Below are 19,861 nucleotides of genomic sequence, written 5' to 3'. Positions count from 1 at the left end.
GAAGCATTGAACTTAATTTTATCGGCTCATCGTAGTGTTGTACGTCACCGCGTTCTTGACGGTCGAAAGTTCAGAGAACTTTTGGTTGACCATGTGTATGCAAGCCAAGCTTGAGCGGAATTCCGTAGGAAAAACCATCCAAGGTTTTTCCAACAGAAAATCCGATCGTGTGTAAGTGGCATAACTGCCATTGTTCATTTACATATGCAGTTCCTTCCGAAGAGTGATTTTCCGAGGGTATTTGAGAGGCGGTGAAGAGGTGTGGGCTGTTGCAGGGTGTCCCAATTCAGTTGAACAGCCTGGATAATTTTTGGAAAGCATTGGGGGAGTATTTCTATAATTTGGAGCACACAGAATATGGTGTAGCTGTGCATAGTAACCAATCAGCTTCCTAGTTTTGTTGAAAGCTTAATTGAGCAAGCTGAAGTTGGAAGCTGATTGGTTATATGCACAGCTGCACCATGTATCCATGGCATATGTATTCCCCCATCTTCTGCCTTCGCAAACTCAACCACAAGTGTAAATGTGGTCTTTAAGGAAATAAAATAACCCTCAGAATGGTCAGATCCAGGGATGTATAGGGCTATAATGCTGCCTTTGTCTTTGGAGCTACTGTTGGCATGCATGTTTTTCATTTAAAGGTAACATGTTTTAGGCATTTTCTTAGTTAATTTCTGAAGTGTGTAATAGGTTTACATTTAAAATTACTCTGTTGTTTATTTGTGAGTTTATATCTAGTGTGAGATTTTCTGTAGGACTGAGGTGGATGTAAACCATCATACAGGATTAACTAAATACCTAGTAATACGTACTTTGTAGAGATACTGCCTTTAAAGTGGTAGTGCTTGGACACTTGTACCTACAGGTAAGCCTATAATAAGGCTTCCTTGTAGGTACAAGGAATATCTTTTAAACTTGCACTGTTTAGGATATATTCACCGTCTTTGAAAGTATAGTCACCATTTCTACCTCCTCACTGACTGATGCCACGTACAGACGATCGGACATTCCTACAACAAAACCGTTGATTTTTTCCAATAGATGTTGGCTCAAACTTGTCTTGCATACACACGGTCACATTAATGTTGGAAATTGCGAACGTCAAGAACGCGGTGACATACAACACTGCTGCTTGATTCCGAACATGCATGGAATTTTGTGCGTGTACACACGCTTGGAATTTCCCACAACAAGTTTTGTTGTCGGAAAATTTGAGAACCAGCTGTCAAACATTTCCGACAGCAAATGTCCGATGGAGCCTACACACGATCGGATTTTCCGACAACAAGCTCACATCGAACATTTGTTGTCGGAAATTCCGACCGTGTGTATGCAGCATTAAAGTCACCCATTCCAGAGGTATACTTAGCTGGATCACACAACCGTGGCATGCAAGAATCTTTAGCTCATCCAGCCAAAATCCTTCTTCTCTCCAGCCTGTGTCTGCACAGTAGATCCCCATAAATGTCTATGTGGCCATCTCCTGATAGCCTCATAGACATCTATGGGGATCCACTGTGTAGGTGTGGTTGGGAAAGGGGTGATTTTGGTCTGGAAGCAGTAACGGGTTGGTCTAGCCAAAACTAGAGGGGTTGAATTGCATACAGTCTTCCTTTACCTCTTGAGGACTCATGGAAAGGGTTCAGTGGAAAGATTCTTCGGTCCCTATACTTGCTGCAATCGTTACTATAGGATCATATTTTCCTTGCTTTATTTACCATTTATAATACAGAGATGCAGCAGGGACAATGAGAATCATACAGGTACAGAATTCAACATTAGACTAGGAGGGGCTGAGCCGGGTACTCTGGCAGGGAGATTTTAGTGCTGGACTCCCCTAGAATTATGACTGGCTGGAGATGTGTTTGAATTCACAATCATCTACAAAAAAAATCTACATCTGTTTTGGTTGAACAGAATGTTTAGAATATCCATGTTGCTTTTTGCACTTTGATAATGATTCTATCTATCTATCTATCTATCTATCTATCTATCTATCTATCTGTCTGTCTATCATATTTGTATACAAAAAATAAAAATAGTAAATCTGTAATTATTAACAGTGGTACTCATCTTAGACATAATTTACTTCGCTTCATTATTAGTAATGACATTGAATCAGTGGGGTTTATTAGGAGATATGAGGAATATCTAGCTCAGGGAACACAGCTGGAAAGGGAACTTTGCATAGTTATGCCTTGAGGGTAATGACTTTATAGTTTCTTTTATCTGGGTGGGAATACATGTTAAATGAATAATTCATTTATAAGTCATACTGATTATTTTAGTGAGTGATCAGACACAGTGAATATACATAGAGTGCTGGCCACTGTTTGGATACTGGTTAAGGCACATAATAGTTTCATTATGTTGATGTTGTAAAATGAAGGTTATAAATACAATCTAATCAGAATATTAAAGCCTGGTATATTGCTCATATTCCCAGTAATGACACCATTGGAATGGCATCACCAGCCCTGGCTGTGGATCAGTTCCAGGATATTTGTCAGTTCGTCACCAAATTATATGTTATTTGAGCCCTGTGTGTTATGATGTTCTGACAGTGTGACAGATAACGAGAACCACTCTGAGGAGTTAACAAGGCTTCTTGACAAAATGCAGCATCTTCTGCACTGCAAGGCAGTCTAATCTAATATGGCACTTCTGGCTTGTATTAGGTTAGGCCAAGTCGATAGTAATCCGCTTTTTGTCCATTAAAAAAACAGCTTTTTGCAGCCACCTGCAGGCTTAAAAATTTAATTTCTTTTAATTGGTAAATGTATGTTAGTGATGGAAGCTAAATAGGGGGATATAATGCTCTGATCTCCCCCACCTTTCCTCTTACTCTTTCACTCTCTAGCCTGTCCCTTTGTTATCAATATTTCAAGTTGATAACTTTAACCTACAAAGCTCTTTTAAACCCTGGCCCTCCAGTCCTAGTTGCACTCATTTTGAGACATTTCCTCACTTTCTAATCAAACTTTGGCCTTCAAGACTTCTGTCTTCTGTGCTTCTGTCTCATTTCTGCTTTTAATTTGTCGCTCTCCAAGTCAAAAATCCACCCACAAAGTATACGTTTAGGAAACACATTTGGGTGCTATATAGGCCCAGTCCCTGAAGACACAGCAGGGCATGTCGGACCTGCAGAGGTGAAGATTGGCCCATTACACTCTGCAACATTGAAAGTATGTTGCCCCTGTCTGGGGTTCCTAGTGCTGGTTTTTACCCTGGAGGCTTTAAAGAACTTGGGCCCAGCAACAATTATTCTTACTATGTGTGGGAACTGCAGGGAGCTGTCAGCTGGAGCTCAGGGCAATTTTGCTTACCCTTCAGCACTGAACCCCCCACCTCTGGAGATTGCCATTCCAATCTGACAATGCCAGTAGCATACACAACTCTTTAAGGCGAAAACTGGAGTCAGGCAGGTCTTAGGCCTCGTACACACCACCGAGGAACTCGTCGTAAATGAAACATCGTTTGACTCGACGAGTTCCTTGTCAGGCTTGTGGAGAAACTTGACAAGCTTTCTTTGCATACACACTGTCAAGTCCAAATCTCCTCGTTCTCAAACGCGGTGACGTACAACACATACAACGGCAGGGGAAGTTCAATTCCACTGGCACAACCCTTGGGGCTGCTTTTGCTAATCTCATGTTACTGCGTGTTAAGTAAAAGTTTGGTAAGAGACGATTTGCACTTTTCAGTCTGTTACAGCGCGACTAATGTGCTATCTCCATTACAAACGCTACTTTTCTCTTATCGTCCATGGACGGACACAGCTCCTTAAATCTTGACAAGTGGGTTATGTTCCCTGTTTACAGGAGAGGACTAGGCAGAAACATGTTAAATAGTTAAATACATGTTACATTAACAGAGTTGAACAGCCCCGCCCAGGGGGCGGTCCCTCCAGACATAACCCTCCTCACTGCAGCTTGCAGCCTCAGTTTCGTTCTGCCTAGCAAAGGAGAAGGACGTATGGCTCCCTTTGGGCCCAGCGCCCTGAGGAGAAATTTTATTTTATTTTACTTTACTTTTTTTTTTGTGTGCAAGGGGTTTGTCATATACTTTCCCCTCTTGGCCCATCTCTTCCCCCATGAGTTTTGACTCTGGTGCTCTCGGTTCTTCAGGAACCTTCCTTTTGGAAACATCAGAGAGATTTTCTCTTGACACTATCTCAGAAGGTGGCCCCTTTAGTGGCCTTTACCTCTGTTAGAGGGGTTTCTGAGTTGGCGGTCTTGTCTTGCAAGCCGCCATGCTTGATCCCCCATAAGGATTAGGTGATGGTGCGCCCGCGACCTTCCCTTCTTCCGAAGGAGGTTTCGGCCTTTCATACTTTAGGCGTGGTACGCGCTTTGCGGGTATACCAGCCTACTACGGCTCCATTTCGGAGCTTCTGACTCTCTTTTGTGTCGGTGTCTGGTCCACAAAAGGGCCTGGCGGTCTCGTCGACCACCATTTCTCGGTGGATCGGGCAGGCCGTCATACAGGCCTATGCTCCTAAGGGCGGGCCCCCCTTTTCCGGTCACGGCACTTTCGACCAGGGCAATTGGTGCTTCCTGGGTTTTTTTTTTTTTTTTTTCCCGACATCATGCGTCGGTCTCACAGGTGTGCGAGGCGGCGATTTGCTCGTCCGTTCACGCTTTTTCCAGAATTTACATGGTTGCTGTGAGTGCATCTTATGATGTTTTTTTCAGCCGCTAGTTTTTGCCGGCGGCTGTTTAAAGTTGCACCTCCTCCGTTGAGGAGCTCTGCTTGTTTTGGGGTGAAGTTAAAATTGTTTTTACTGATATATTTCCCACCCCTCGTTTTTTGACACTGCTTGGGGACGTCCCACTTGTCAAGATTTAAGGAGCTGTGTCCGTCCATGGACGATAAGAGAAAATAGGATTTTTTGTACTCACCGTAAAATCCTTTTCTCTGAAGTCCATGGACGGACACAGCTCCCACCCCTCCTTTTTAGGTTTGTACTGCTTGTTACGAACTGAGGCTGCAAGCTGCAGTGAGGAGGGTTATGTCTGGAGGGACCGCCCCCTGGGCGGGGCTGTTCAACTCTGTTAATGTAACATGTATTTAACTATTTAACATGTTTCTGCCTAGTCCTCTCCTGTAAACAGGGAACATAACCCACTTGTCAAGATTTAAGGAGCTGTGTCCGTCCATGGACTTCAGAGAAAAGGATTTTACGGTGAGTACAAAAAATCCTATTTTACCGAAGGTGCACTCCCGTCTCATACTTTATTCTGAGCATGCGCGGGTTTTTAAGCATACACACGAACGTGTTTCTCGTCAAAAAACAGCCCGACGAGGAACACGGCGAGGAAATTGAGACTCCCGTCGAGGAAAAAAGAGAACTTGTTCTCTTTTTTTCTCGTCGAGTTCCTCGACAGTTTTCTCGATGAAAAACATACACACGACCGTTTTCCTCGGCAAAAAAGCTCTGCCACCAAGTTTCTTGATGGATTCTATCGAGGAAAACGGTCGTGTGTACGAGGCCTAAGAGAAGAGGAGCTCATTCTGACTTGCGCAGAATTTCATTTTTCAGTCCTGTTTGTGGTTTTGTGGTGCATATTTCAAGAGAGGAAAATTGTCAAGGGGACCTAAGCCACCACTGGCTGGATCTCATAGAGTGGTCACTGTGCCCAGAGATTTTTCACTTAGTCTGTCTCTGGTGGGGGATGCCAGATGTAAACCTACTGGCATCCAGAGTCAACAAAAAACTGGACAGGTTTGTATGCAGAGATCCTTGGGCCGCTTGTGAGGATGTTCTAGTCACCCAGTGGAATCCGTTCAACCTGATTTATGCATCCCCCTCTCTCAAACTCCTGCCTCTTGTGCTTCAGAGAATAGAAATAGAAAAGGCAAATTGGTGATCCTCAATGCACCGAATTGGCTCAGGAGGGACATAGTCAGATTCGTAGCAGACTGCAGCCCCTACTGGATCTTCCAGTTCTTATTTCTCAATGTCCCTTTTTCCATTCTGCTTCATGGTTTCTGGCTTTGATGACTTGGCTGTTGATGCCCAAGTCTTGAGGCATAGGGGTCTCTCTGGCAATGTGATTCTCACCCTACTAGTGGCTAGAAAGCCCATAAGGTTTACCGTTGCACAAGAAAAGTATACCTTGCTTGGTGCAAGAAGGGGGAGCTTCATCCCAGGAATATTCCATGGCATGGTTTTTTAGACAGGATTGGATAAGTCAGGATCAGATTTCTGCCTTGGTGGTGCTCTTTCAGAGACTGTAAGCATCCCAATTCTTTGGTCAGATTTTTTGTTTCCATTTTTGTGACCATTTTGTTGGTCCTTTAGAAGCCACAATTTAAGCCTATTAGGGACTTTTTTCTTCCCCTTTTTCCTGCCAGGTTGCCTTTGTTATGGTGATAACTTCAAACAGGAGAGCATCTAAGCTTGTAGCCTTATCCAATAAGGAACCGTTCCTTGTTCTTCACAAGGACATGATTGTTATGAGTCCTCGGAACTCCTTTCTCCCTAAGGTGGTCTCAGCATTTCATTTAAACCAGGACATATTGTTGCCTACCTCCATTTCCTGTGAAGGCTCACTAGAAGTGTTGGTGCTTTTTGGGCTTTTCAGCTTCAAGTCTCGGCTTCCCAGGTCTACAAGGCTGTTACTTGGTCTTCGGCACATACATTTGCCAAATTTTATAATGTGGATGCTCAGTCCTTGGCAGACAATGGCCCTGGTAGGAAGGTCCTCCAAGTTAGGCATGGCTGAGTCAAGCTTTGCAGGGTCCAATCACCTGCAGGTGGAGCATAAGCCAATGGTATAAGAATTAACTTTGCCCTGTACTTATTCATGTGTGTCACTATTAAAACCATATTATTTCTTCTCATTTCTAACAGTTATGCTATACAGCAGGGATATGCAATTAGCGGACCTCCAGCTGTTGCAGAACTACAAGTCCCATTAGGCATAGCAAGACTCTGACAGCCACAAGCATGACACTCAAAGGCAGAGGCATGATGGGACTTTGTAGTTTTGTAACAGATGGAGGTCCACTAATTGCTTATCACTGCTATACAGCATCAAGGGGATGTGATACTATTTAAATCAATAATACTAATAATAATAATAATCCAACAAAATTCATGTGGATTGAAAACAAAATGTTTGTTAAAATGTCTCCTACCTACAGGTTCCTATGAGCAGAGAATGCACACGCGAAGTCATGAAACTGTTGTACTGTCCATTGTGTCGGGGCCATGCTAATACAAAACTGTGCGATAACTACTGCTGGAATGTCATGCAGGGATGTCTGGCTAATCAGGCAGATTTGGACTCTGAATGGAGAAATCTGATTGGTGAGTAGAGGAAAAGATTTTTCATTCACAAATGTAGTTAAGCTCTTACCATTGGGCATCAATGCTTTCTGACTCTCAGACCCAAAGAGAAATGAGAAATCCTGACATTTCTCTGACTTCTGGTTGCTCCAGTTATGCGACTCAAAAAGTGTTGAAGCCAGAAACATCCAGGCAATTAGTATGTTCAGTAGGGTCATATAGGCAGCACCTTATACCATATACTTCTCATGGTAGGAATACTCTAATAAAACATTCCAAGGCAAATACAACCATTTTATTTTGGGTGGTAGGGTGTCCAGAATTTTGGAAAGACTTATAAAGTACAGGGATGCTAATTATGTTGCTAAACATATAGATCGGTGTGCCCTCTAGTGGCTACATATCTGTATATGGAATTATAGTAATGAAAATGTTTTGAAAAAGAATGTTAAGCTATCAAAAAGATGTTAAAAATTAGGCTCACATTAGATAATTAACGGCAAAACAAAATGTTCACAGGACATTAGGCAGTTGTGGGCATTTAGCATACAACATATGTAAAAAAAATGCCCTGTCCCTCTGCCATACTTCCACTTCTATATATAAAGGAAAAAGGGCATGAATAATTAACCAAGAGTTTATTATAAACAAATTAGGTATATACAGAGAAATACTACATATTCCTACAAATATACAAAATATGTGTATGAATACATAGTATTTCTCTGTTTATACCCAATTTGTTTATAATATACAATTTTTTTATGATTCATGCATTAGGCCACGCACTTTTCTTTTTCCTTTTATATATATAGCATTTCGGACTTACCCCTAGTCGACCTAGACAACAGGCCATGCATGATCACTTCACACTATCAAGAATTACTACCACCCTACTAAGGCCCTTCGCACTAGCGCAGGAGAATATCTTTTCTGTCTATATCTTTATACTTCCACTTCGGTTGCATATGATGTCTGGTAAAAAAAAAAAAAAGAAAGAATCATAAATGTTTAGTCCCCTAATTAACACCTTCTTTTACTTCTCCTTTTAGCTTTTTTTGTCCTGCTGATTTGTTTTTGTTTATTTTCTTCTTGTTGATGTTTTAAACATTATTTGTTTTTTGTTTTTTATTTGTTTTTTGTATCACTAATTTAAAAAAAGCATTTATTTAATCAGTAATGAAAATAGTTACATTTGTTTTACAAACTTTACAATGTTTTGTATCAGAGAAATAATTTTAGTATAACAGGACAAATTTTAGAATAAAATGAAAACTTTTTACTTATAGTAACACTGATTAAAGTACAAAAAAGATTTATTTTTGTTTTATCTTTTTATCTATGGATTGCATAAAAAAAAATTGCAAGACAATATTACCAAAATGTCTTGTTTTTTCTTAAAACCTGATATGTGTATTACTTTGTTATCATAATGGCAAAGTTATTGCCAAAAAACAGCTCATAGTATAAATGTCAAAATTGCTCAGGTCAATAGGGGAGTGTGTGCAGGGGCGAGAGCTGAGATGGTTAAAGCACAACTCCAACCATAACCAGAGCTTTGGACAACACAATTTAGGTCTGATGACATTAACATTAGCCTCGGTTCATATGACAAGTATTGCATACATACAAGCCATAAAATGATTGGTTTCTCTTCTTGATGTTTTCAGAGTCTTTATTGCTAGTTGCGGGCAAGTTTAATGGAGCTGCTGGAGTGGAGTACATTGTGGGAACCATCCATACAAAGGTTTCTGATGCTATAATCTACATGCAGGAGAACAAGGATTTAATAACCAACAAGGTATTTTCAGGCAATGTATAGACATCATATTTAAAAAAAAAATCACTGGAGATACAGTAGAATATTTGCAAGTTTAGTGGCCAGGAAAATGGAAACCCTTGCAACACAAATGTGCCTACCCTTTCCATTTGTTTAACACGGAGTGCAGTTACATTAGAGTCAGTCCAATAGTATACCCACACAGGGGACAAGCACTGCAGCCCACCTTGTGGTCTATAAGTAAATTGAAGCATCATATCATCAGCAGTACCACACCACTATCCATCTAGCTGATCATTCTACTCATTAGTAGATTATCTGGTGACGGCAGCTGTTATATTTTTAATCTTTTCAATAGTGCAGAATTGATTCTCACATTATACAACCATTAAATCTATCAGCCATGTTAATACATGTATATTGCTTTACAGTTTTAGTGGATAATAAGTTTGCTACAAACTCTGACTTAACAACAAGAGTCTCTTTCATTTCTGCAGTTGTTTAAAAGTTGTGGAAACCCCAAAAAGGGTGGCAAGACTCCCAAAGCAGAGGAGAGACGGAGAAAGGGAAAGGCTGCCCAGGAAGATAAATCTACAGTGCCCAGCATGGAAAACCTGGTGAGTGATGAAGGCAGGAGTGCCAGACATAATCACAATACATTCGTATGTCTTAAAATGACCCAGGGTCAAGCCTGGACTGGCCATAGGGCATTTGCCTGTGTGCTGGAATGGCCGGGGCCTCAGATCTGGCTAATGTAGGGGTCCCCAACCCCCGGGCTACGGACTTGTACAAGTCCATGGCCTGTTTATGACTGGGCCGCAGTCTTCACACCTGGCTCACTCCTCCAGCAGAGCTTTATTGGAAGTCTTTTGGTAGAATGTATCCTAGTGGGTTTGTGCCCATTTTAAAGAGGACCTGAACTTGTAAGACTTTGCTCAGAAAAGGCAACCAGTTTACAAAGGGCTGATAACCAGTCTTGCCTGTAGGCTCCCTGCATCTGATCGTCTCCCCATTGTTACTTTTCCAAGAAGGTGGGAACAAAAGAGACAATATTTACTCTTCAAATTATGTAGGAATATTTACCTTCTAATGTCCCGGGTTATTATATTACTACACTTATATATAAATGCAAAGAGGGCTGTGTTACGGATTTCAAAATCAGAAATGCTTTTTAACCAATGTGATGAAAGCAAGCTGAAAACTATATGGTTTCTGTGAGTCAAATCACTTTCCACATGGAACATGTTAAGTCTGAGTTCTTCCATTTATATACTGTACTGTCAATAGATCAATGATTTTGTATCATACTATTCTCCTTTACCCTATAAATCTAATCCTATTTATTTTTGTAGGTATTAGATGTAAAAGCGACACTCAGTGACATTCAGGATTACTGGATATCATTACCAAATTTATTCTGCAATGAAAAGACAATTGCTGGTCAAGGCAATGAAGACAAGTGCTGGAATGGAATGGCCCGAGCTAGGTAATTCATTCTGTCTAGCAGCTCTAAAACGTCGTCTTGGCATGACATGTTCATGAAACCTAAATAACTTGACTGAGGGTCCATTCACTTAGAGAAATATACATTTATAGCATTATTGCAGTGTTCCACCTCAACCAAATGTTTTAATGCTCCAGCTGTGGGGCTGGAAAGGCATGGGTGGCCCACATACACACCAATTATTTAATTATATCTAAACTAAAAATGTTACGTACAACCAAAGGCTCCTTATGACAACCTAAACAGGTCCAAAATCCAGGTACTATGTGATGTACAAGCCTCCTAAAGTCAACAAAACCCGACTGAGCCAAATCCTCCTTAATTTGTATCTCACATGCCTCCCCTCCCAGATGATACAGCTTACAGTGGAATGGTTTTAGCAACAGATGCAGTGCTATCATTCTAAAACAGTGGTCACCAACCTTTCGGACCACAAACATAAATTTTACATGCCTTATACACATAATGCGCCAGGTCCCTGCCCCCCTTCTCCAACCAAAGCAACCTGCACCATACTGCTGCCTTGCACAGGCTAATCATTGGATCTCACCTCCATATCCATCCATGTGCTTGAGCCCTGTGCTTCCTCCCACAGTCTATAATCAGCACTGCCATTGGAAGTCTCCTCCTTCTTCACCTCCCCCTCTATGCACTACTCCCGGCAACTCCCTCTGAGTTCACAGGAGCCGAAACGACAGAGAAGGCATCCGGGTATCAATGCACGCTGACAGTAATAACTGTCAGCGCGCATTGAGAACAACACTGGAAACAAAATTGGTTGGTATGCATGCGCCACAGTGTTGATTTGCGGCAGAACCCCTGGAGTCCACCATAATTTTCTCGTGGACCATCAGTGGTCCAGGGACCACTGGTTGGCAACCGCTGCGCTATAAAAGAAGTGGGCAGAACTAGGTGTGACTAGGTGCTGAATAACGGGTTACAGGATTGTGCATCAGCCTTAATGTTGATAGCCTTCCACGCTGCAATCTTTTTTTCATCCCACTGTAGTGCAAGCAGGCACATGAGAATGACAACATTGCTCTTAATTCAGGAGCAGTGCAACAATGTTGTTACTCCATCACAGGGAGCTGCATGAGGAGGCATTCACTGGCAAGTTCAACAAGTTATTTGTGATACTTTGCAGGGGGGCTAAGAGAAAACTGTAAAACGTAGCAATTAATGGATCAAAGACCAAAAATGCTGCCTGTATTAGTAAGATTATTGTACGGTATTACTGACATTTATAGTGATAAGTTGTGTTTTGCTTTAGGTACATGCCAGAACGGATGGGCAGTGGCCTTGCCAACCAAATAAATAACCCTGAGATTGATGTAGATATTACCAAGCCTGATATGACCATCCGTCAGCAGATCATGCAGCTGAAAATCATGACAAATCGTCTCCGCAATGCCTACAATGGAAATGATGTGGACTTTCAGGACACAAGTAAGTAGAAATTCTCAAATGACAGCCCATATGTGTAGGTGGTAGTTGGTATTTCTATTTTAAAATGTGCTTTTGATTTCTCAGTACTGACGGTTAAACATACACATCAGTTACTGTTAGCTGTTCAGTGTCTGAAATTGTCTGTACCTGGTGCTGGCACTAAGAAGCTAATGTTAGTTTGAGGTATTTAAAGTAGTTGTAGGTTCATTCTCCCATTCCCCTTTCCCCTCTTTTTTCTAGTTGTAGGTTGTAAGTGAACCTGACTTGGCCTAAACTGTCAGTAACTACAGCGCTGAATTTCAGATACCTTGTGGTCCTTGCAAGTATCAGTCTTTGTCTTTAAATCAATCACTGGGGTTGATTTACTAAAAGCAAATTAGACTGTGCACTTTGCAAGTTCAGTTGCACTCATTTTTACACAACTTAGTGAATGTAGTGAAGCTCTGCTGATCTATCAGCCAATCATGTGCAAGGAAAATGCTGTCACCCAGACATTTAACACATCTTAGTGGCAGCATCTCAAAGATGCAGAATATTAAAGAACAGACTAGAATTTTACTTTGACTGCCAGAACTTTGGTGAGCAGTAGGGGCTTTGGTCTCCAACAAATGAATGTCAGGGTCTGGCACTAAGTGAAACATACTGATAGGAAAAGAGAGCAGACTGAACAGAGGGATAACCTTATCCAGGGCTGGGAAAGGGAAGCAAGGGGCGCTGTGATGATCTGGCTGCTTGTCTCACTCCTTACTGACAGGAGCGACTGCAGTGTCACTCCTGTCAGAAGGAGCAGTGGATGATTGCTGCGAGAGAGAGGATTTGGTTTCTCCTCTCTCTAGCCTGCAGGGGGCAGATTAGAGCGACAATAAAGCCTGAGAACTCACCTCTGTCTCAGAGTGGCGTTACTCAGGATTGAGGGCATACTGCCCTTCTTCCTTCCTCACCTTGTCATGTGAAATATCACATGACCGGAGAGAGGAAGAAGAAGCGGCCTTCAAAGCAGGTGGGATTTGTGATCTGTGAGTACAAGAGGGGGAGGACAACTCAGCCCCGGCCTCCCACCTCCTCAGACAACCTGTCTCCTCCTCAGACCCCCTTGGCCTCCTCTCTCTCACCTGCCTTCCTGCAACACACAGCCCTTTTGCAGGCGTGCAATGATGTCATTAATTCTTAATGGCACTTCCATGCACTGTGCTTTTGCACTTATTCGGCCCACTAAATTGCAAGGCAACAAAGTGCATTTTTAACAATAAATTCTTTATGTGACTTTTAAAAAAAAGTTATATTGTGCATTTTTTTTTTTTTGTGTGTAGGGCAGCCCATTGAAATGAATGGGCTGCCCTATACTTGCTGAGCATAATTGTACATGCTTCGTCACATCTGCAGAGGTGTGAATGGAGCCTCAGGGCTAATTTACACTTTCAGTAGCTTTCTGAAGAGTAACTTGCATCCGATTGCATTTCAGAGAGCATTTGACAGGTTGTGAGGACACATTGGGTTGATTTACTAAGGGTAAAAGCTTAGTAAATGAGGTTTCACTCAATTAGATGCAAGATGAATAAAAAAACAATAAGTGTGTAGTGTCTTTTTATCTTTAGTAAATCAACCTCATTATTTCGCCTCCTCACTGCCTGTTTTAACCCCATAAAATCCACATAACTGCACAAAAGCTGTATACACTGAATGCTTTTGCAGCTCGGCCCCATCCATTTACATGGGTCATGTGCAGCAGGCAGACTGTCATTTTTGCTGCACAAGTGTATACCTGCCTACAGCTGTCTTTGCAGCTTGGAGGGTGTTTGGGAGACTGCCCTGCCAACTGCATGTGTAGGCACTCTTTCACAGCAAAAGCAAGCAGTTGAGGTGTGTTTTTGCCGCTCCCTGACCTTCCACCTGAAAAAGAAGATGCAGCTGCTCAGAGCTGTACACATGACATGCTGCAACTGCATGCAATGTAAAACAGGCAGGAAGGAGGTGACATATCGCCTACTTACTGGCTATCAAATACCCTCTGAAAAGTGATCTGTCACAGATCTTTTTTTTGTTTTGTTTTTAGCGGGGCAGCAATGATAGCTGTACATCAAAATGAGCCCTTTAGAGCCCTTCCAGCCCCACTTCCTCCCTCAGAGCCCCCAAGATCCTTTTAGTTCTATGCACCCCATAGGCGTACGCACAGGGTGTGCCTAGGCACACCCTTATCACCCTGTGTAGCACAGATTACCCTTGTATAGACCCCTAATATTTCATCAAAGCCCCCTAACAGGGCTCCTAAAAATAAATAAAATAAAAAACTACTGTATATACACATGCACACACTCGCAAAGGTATTTGAGCTTTGGGGTGCACACCCTAATGTAATAGGCTGTGCACACCTCTGTTGCACCCCTCAGAGTCCACCTCCCCATCCCTCATTCATCCCAATGACAATCTTCCTCAGACTGAAACCAGTGATGCCGTGGAAGTTTTTCTCCACTGACACAGGGGCATTTTTTCTTTAAAGGACACCACCAACACTGGGGCATTTTTTCCTTCCAGTGACACCACCAACACTGGGGCATATTTTCCTTTCAGTGACACCACCGACACTGGGGCATTTTTTCCTTCCAGTGACACCACCAACACTGGGGCATTTTTTCCTTCCAGTGACACCACTAACACTGGGGCATTTTTTCCTTTCAGTGACACCACTAACACTGGGGCATTTTTTCTTTCCAATGACACCACCAATATTGGTGCATTTTTTACTTCCAGTGACACCACTGATATTGGAGCATTTTTTTACTTCTAGTGACACCACCAATATTGGAGCTTTTTTTACTTCTAGTGCCAGTACTGATATTGGAGCTTTTTTTACTTCTAGTGCCACCACTGAGGCCTCGTACACACGACCGAGGAACTCGTCGTAAATGAAACATCGTTTTCCTCGACGAGTTCCTTGTTAGGCTTGTCGAGAATCTTGACAACACTGTCAAGACAAAATCTCATCTTTCTCAAACGCGGTGATGTAAAACACGTTTGACGGCACTATAAAGGGGAAGTTTGATTCCACTGGCGCTACCCTTCTGAGCATGTGCGGGTTTCTAAGCATACACACGAACGTGTTTCTCGTCGAAAACCAGCGTGACGAGGAACACGACGAGGAAATTGAGACTCCCGACGAGGAAAAAGAGAACTTGTTCTCTTTTTTTCTCATCGAGTTCCACGACAGTTTTCTCGATGAAAAACACACACAGCCGTTTTCCTCTGCAAAAAAGCTCTGCCACCAAGTTTCTTGATGGATTCTGTGGAGAAAAACAGTCGGGTGAACGAGGCCTAACATAGGGGCATTTTTTCCTTCCAGTGATAACACAGGGGCATCTTTTACTTCCAATGACACCACTGTCATGGGGACCTTTTTTTCCAGAATTACAAATCCATTGGCTGGTAAAACCGATCTCATACTGTAGATGTATTTCATCCATGTAGTTAGCCATTTGCCTGTAATTGTATTGGTCCAAGTTGTATTGTATGTCTGTATCTGCTAACAATCACTATTGTATTTATACAGGTGATGACATCAGCGGATCAGGAAGTGGAGACGGCTGCACTGACAGCGTCTGCGTCAAAACATCATCAGGAGATGCTTCCGTAGTTCACACACAGACACATATCACTCACAATTCCAAATCATCAGAAGAGACAGAAAACAGTGCTTACCTTCACTCATGGAGCCGCCTTCTGCTTGCCGTGGCTTTGCTTGTGGCATTTTCTGCCCGATGGTAACTTCTGTGAATTTCATATAAAAGGGAATGATGTTTACTTCACCCTGTCCAAATAAACTCGACCTTCTCAGTTTGGATGTAGATGACAATGGAAAGGGAGCGAGTGCTGGAGATTAGGCCTCTATAACACTGTGTTCTTCTACAGGCTCACAATGTCTCCATACCTGTACATTTTTTGTAATTGTGTGTATTTTATTTTCAGATACAGATAAACCTTATTGGGCTGTTTTTTTATTTTTTATTCTTTGATTGATAGCACAATATTGTTATAAGTGGCATAAAGCCGCACTAATACAGTGTCTCTTTTCTAAGATTACAAAAATAAAATATGTGGAAAAATGTAAAATATTTATTAGTGCAACTACACACATTTCTCTGCCTATAGAACTGACAGATTCAGAGAAGCATTGTATGTAGTTTTCTTTATGTTTCTATATAAAGAAGGTTTCTCTTTATTTCTGTCACCAGGCATGATTTTGTGGAGAGGCATCTTGTCACCACAGATTTTGTTTAGTCTATTGAAGCAGTTGTCCTAGTACAAGAGGTTAATAGACTGTACATAAGGAAATGGAAAAGAGCGCTTGCTTACTTATTCAGTATTGTAGTCATCTGCATCACAAAACTGTAAACACAGACTGAGAGCTGGTTCCCCGGGAAGAGAGCTCTGCTCTGCTTCTCACTTGCTATTGACTAGTGCTTAATAGGCCTCAGCCAATGAACTTCTGACTGCTCCCCTCCCTGCGCTGCAGCCAATCATCTTCAGACTTATCCCCTCCCTCCACTGCACCAAGTGACCTGAAGACTCCTTCCATCCCTCTGCTGCAGCCAGTGATCTGCAGAATTCTCCCATCCCTCTGCTGCAGCCAGTGATCTGCAGAATTATCCCATCCCTCTGCTGCAGCCAGTGATCTGCAGAATTATCCCATCCCTCTGCTGCAGCCAGTGATCTGCAAAATTCTCCCATCCCTCTGCTGCAGCCAGTGATCTGCAGAATTATCCCCTCCTTCCACTGCAGCCAATGATCTGCAGACTTCTCCACTCCCTCCACTGCAGCAAGTAACCTGAAGACCCCTCCCTCTGCTTCAGCCAATGATATAGAGATTCCTACACTGCAGCCAATGATCTTCAGATTTTTTCTATCCTGCAGCCAATGATTTGCACACTTCACTTCTCTCTCCGCTGTAGCCAATAATCCTCAGACTCCTCTTCTCCCTCTGCTGCAGCCAATGATCTGCAGACTTCTTCCGCTGCAGCCAATGATTTTCACACTTCTCCCCTCTCTCTGCTGTAGCCAGTAATCTGCAGACTCCTTTTCTCCTCCTAATGCAGCCAATGATCTTCAGACTCCTTCCCTTTCCTATGCTAAAGCCAACGATCTGTAGGCTTCTCACCTCGCTCTGCTGCAGCCAATCATCTTCAGACTCATGCCCTCCCTCTGCTGCAGCCAACAGTCTACAGACTTATTTCTTCCATTGCAGCCAATGATCTGCAGAGTTCTCCACTCCTCCTGCTGCAACCAATGATCTGCAGACTTCTCCCCTCCTCCTGCTGCAACCAATGATCTGCAGACTTCTCCCCTCCTCCTGCTGCAACCAATGATCTGCAGACTTCTCCCCTCCCTCCGCTGTAGCCAATGATCTACAACCTCTTCCCCTCCCTCCGCTGTAGCCAATGATGTACAGCCTAATCCCCTCCCTTTGCTACAGTAAATGATCTGCAGACTTTTTCTCTCCCTCCGCTGCAGCCAATAATCTGCAGACTCCTCCCCTTCCTCTGCTGCAGCCAATGATCTGCAGAACACTCCACTCCTTCTCTTGCTGTGTTAGTTTGTATCATTGTTAGAGACAGGACTGACAAGAGATTGACAAGGGCAACTCAGGGGAGGCAATGTAAACTTATTTTGCTACTACTACTGAGAAATCACCCAGCTTTACTTACTTACAATATTAACAAATTCATAGAGTGACTGTACAAACCTGTATTCATTTTATGGTTCAAGTAGAACTATGGGCAAAAAATAAATAAATACATATACTTTGTCAATAGCATTATCACAACAGTTTTTTGGGGTCTTTCACATTCATGGGGCCTTCTGAAGAGCGATCCATGTGTGGGTCGCTTTTAAGAGGGCATTTGACAGGTAGTGAAGAGGCGTTGTATGGTTTCCTCACCGCCTGATTTAACCCTGTAATGCTGCAATTGCATGCATTGCACATGGTCACAGCACAGCCCCAATGAACTCAATGGGTGAGTTTATCAAGTGCTGCAAGTCAAGTTAAAAAAAGCCACGGCTGCAAAGGAAATCGCCATGGCATGTGTACAGCCCTGCCTGGCCGTACTGGGTGAGCAGCAGGGGGGCAGTAAAGCTGCAGCTCGGTCAGCCATTTTTTAGTTCCCCGCAGTGGCTGTCTGAAAGAGCCCAAACATAGTTTAATTGCCTGTTGACCTTGCCAAAAGATTCAATATTTTTCTACTTTCTGTAACAGGCCACGTTGTCCAGAGGCAGTTACAGTGTTGGGTGAAATCATATTACACTGGCAGGGATGTTTACAACAGCTTTTATATTTATGGTTTAAACCTTTTTTTTCAAAAGTAGAATCCCCCTGAGGAAGCCATGTGCCCTGTGATGAACGCAAAGGGGGAAGGGCTTGGATGATGTCACAGTGCTTGATTTTACATGACAACTGTTGCTGTAACTGCTTACAAAGTTTTATCTAGAGTTTTTTTTTTTTTTGTCTTGTATGTTTTTTTAAGTCCACTGAAAACTACAATGTCCATCTAAGACCATCCTGTCACCCATGTCAGGAAGTGGAACAACAATTTACAGAATTAACAAGTGGTAAAACAGGGGTGACTGCTTAATTTTGCCCATAGTTCCGCTTGCAGTACATTTGGAAAATTGACTTTGCTGGGTACAAGACATAAGCAGCGAACGATATGCACACTTTTTGTTATCTGGTGACATGGGGGTTACCAATATTTGCTGCCTTCTGTTGCTAAACTGGGTTAATTTGGACAATTTTGTATTAACAGATTTGGAGAAATGTAGGGATTTCTCTGGTCTAGGACCAACGTGTAAATTTGCTTGTTGACATAAAAATGATTTTGTGATTTGTTTCTAATTTAACCAAACATATCACTGATTCAAACTATCGAAATAAAAATGTAATATAATCTTAATAAACAGGCATTTTTATGCTTTACAAAATAGGTAGTATACCTGTCTTCACGTTTGTCATTGACCTTTCTTTGGGAAATACAGCTTGCAGTCCGAAATTCTGACACATTCTACTGGAATTTGCTGGCCAACTATTGTACCGACACTTCTAGTGGGACGCCAGACAAAACAAAGGGGGCCCAAAAAAAAAACTGCCAGCCGTGCGTCATTAAAATAGCGCAGCTTGCAACATTTTTGCTAATGTGACAGATTAACAATTATTCATAAGGCATGCCCTTGTGGAATGTGACATGCTCTGCAGAACAATGAAATCCCTATAGGTGACATTTTGCAGAAATATCGCAATGTGTACGACATGTAGTTATAAGAATTAAATATTTTTGGGCACATAGAATAAGTGCTTTAGTAGGTGATGCAGGATTCCTTATAAACTATGGTACCTGCAACATAATATATCATTTGTCAACTAGTTTTACACATCATTTTCCTATCCCAGTTTCCCACTATGCACCCCAAATAGGCACATGTTGTACAGCTTGGATAAAACAATTGTTTCACAGTGAATGCGTATATATAATGCCTGACAAAATGAGTCAACATCTTGAACCCCCAAAAGCAAAAAGGTATACCTACAACTTTACTTTCCCGAATACATGGAAGGGGGGGGGGTCTAGAATACGCCAGAGAATGTGGTGCAGCTGTGCATAGTGACCAATCAGCTTCTAACTTCAACCTGTTTACTTAAAGGATAAGTCCACCTTTAAAAAAAAATGCACATCTTTTTGCAGGTAAAAAAATATGCATTTATTTATTTATCATTAGGAGCCTGCAAAGCATTACATGACAGCATCTGCAATCTGAGGCTCCTTCTGACCTTGTACGGGCAGGTAGCTACTGAATG

The 19,861-nt window shown here is 42.3% G+C and overlaps 1 protein-coding gene across 1 annotated transcript in view; it reads left to right on the top strand.

The window, feature by feature from the left end:
* Positions 1–18,999, top strand: part of GPC1 (glypican 1) — a 117,964-nt gene extending 98,965 nt beyond the window's left edge. The window contains exons 4-9 of the mRNA XM_040348993.1: positions 7,150–7,315; positions 8,965–9,095; positions 9,572–9,691; positions 10,427–10,560; positions 11,849–12,024; positions 15,569–18,999. Coding sequence (XP_040204927.1) covers positions 7,150–7,315; positions 8,965–9,095; positions 9,572–9,691; positions 10,427–10,560; positions 11,849–12,024; positions 15,569–15,783 — 942 coding nt within the window. The 3' untranslated portion in view covers positions 15,784–18,999. The remainder of the gene's footprint in view (positions 1–7,149; positions 7,316–8,964; positions 9,096–9,571; positions 9,692–10,426; positions 10,561–11,848; positions 12,025–15,568) is intronic.
* Positions 19,000–19,861: the final 862 nt, after the last annotated feature.

This window comes from Rana temporaria, chromosome 4 (assembly GCF_905171775.1).
Source record: "Rana temporaria chromosome 4, aRanTem1.1, whole genome shotgun sequence".
Lineage (NCBI taxonomy): Eukaryota > Metazoa > Chordata > Amphibia > Anura > Ranidae > Rana > Rana temporaria.
Note: the sequence above shows the minus strand (reverse complement) of the source record. Positions and strands in the feature narration are given on the sequence as shown.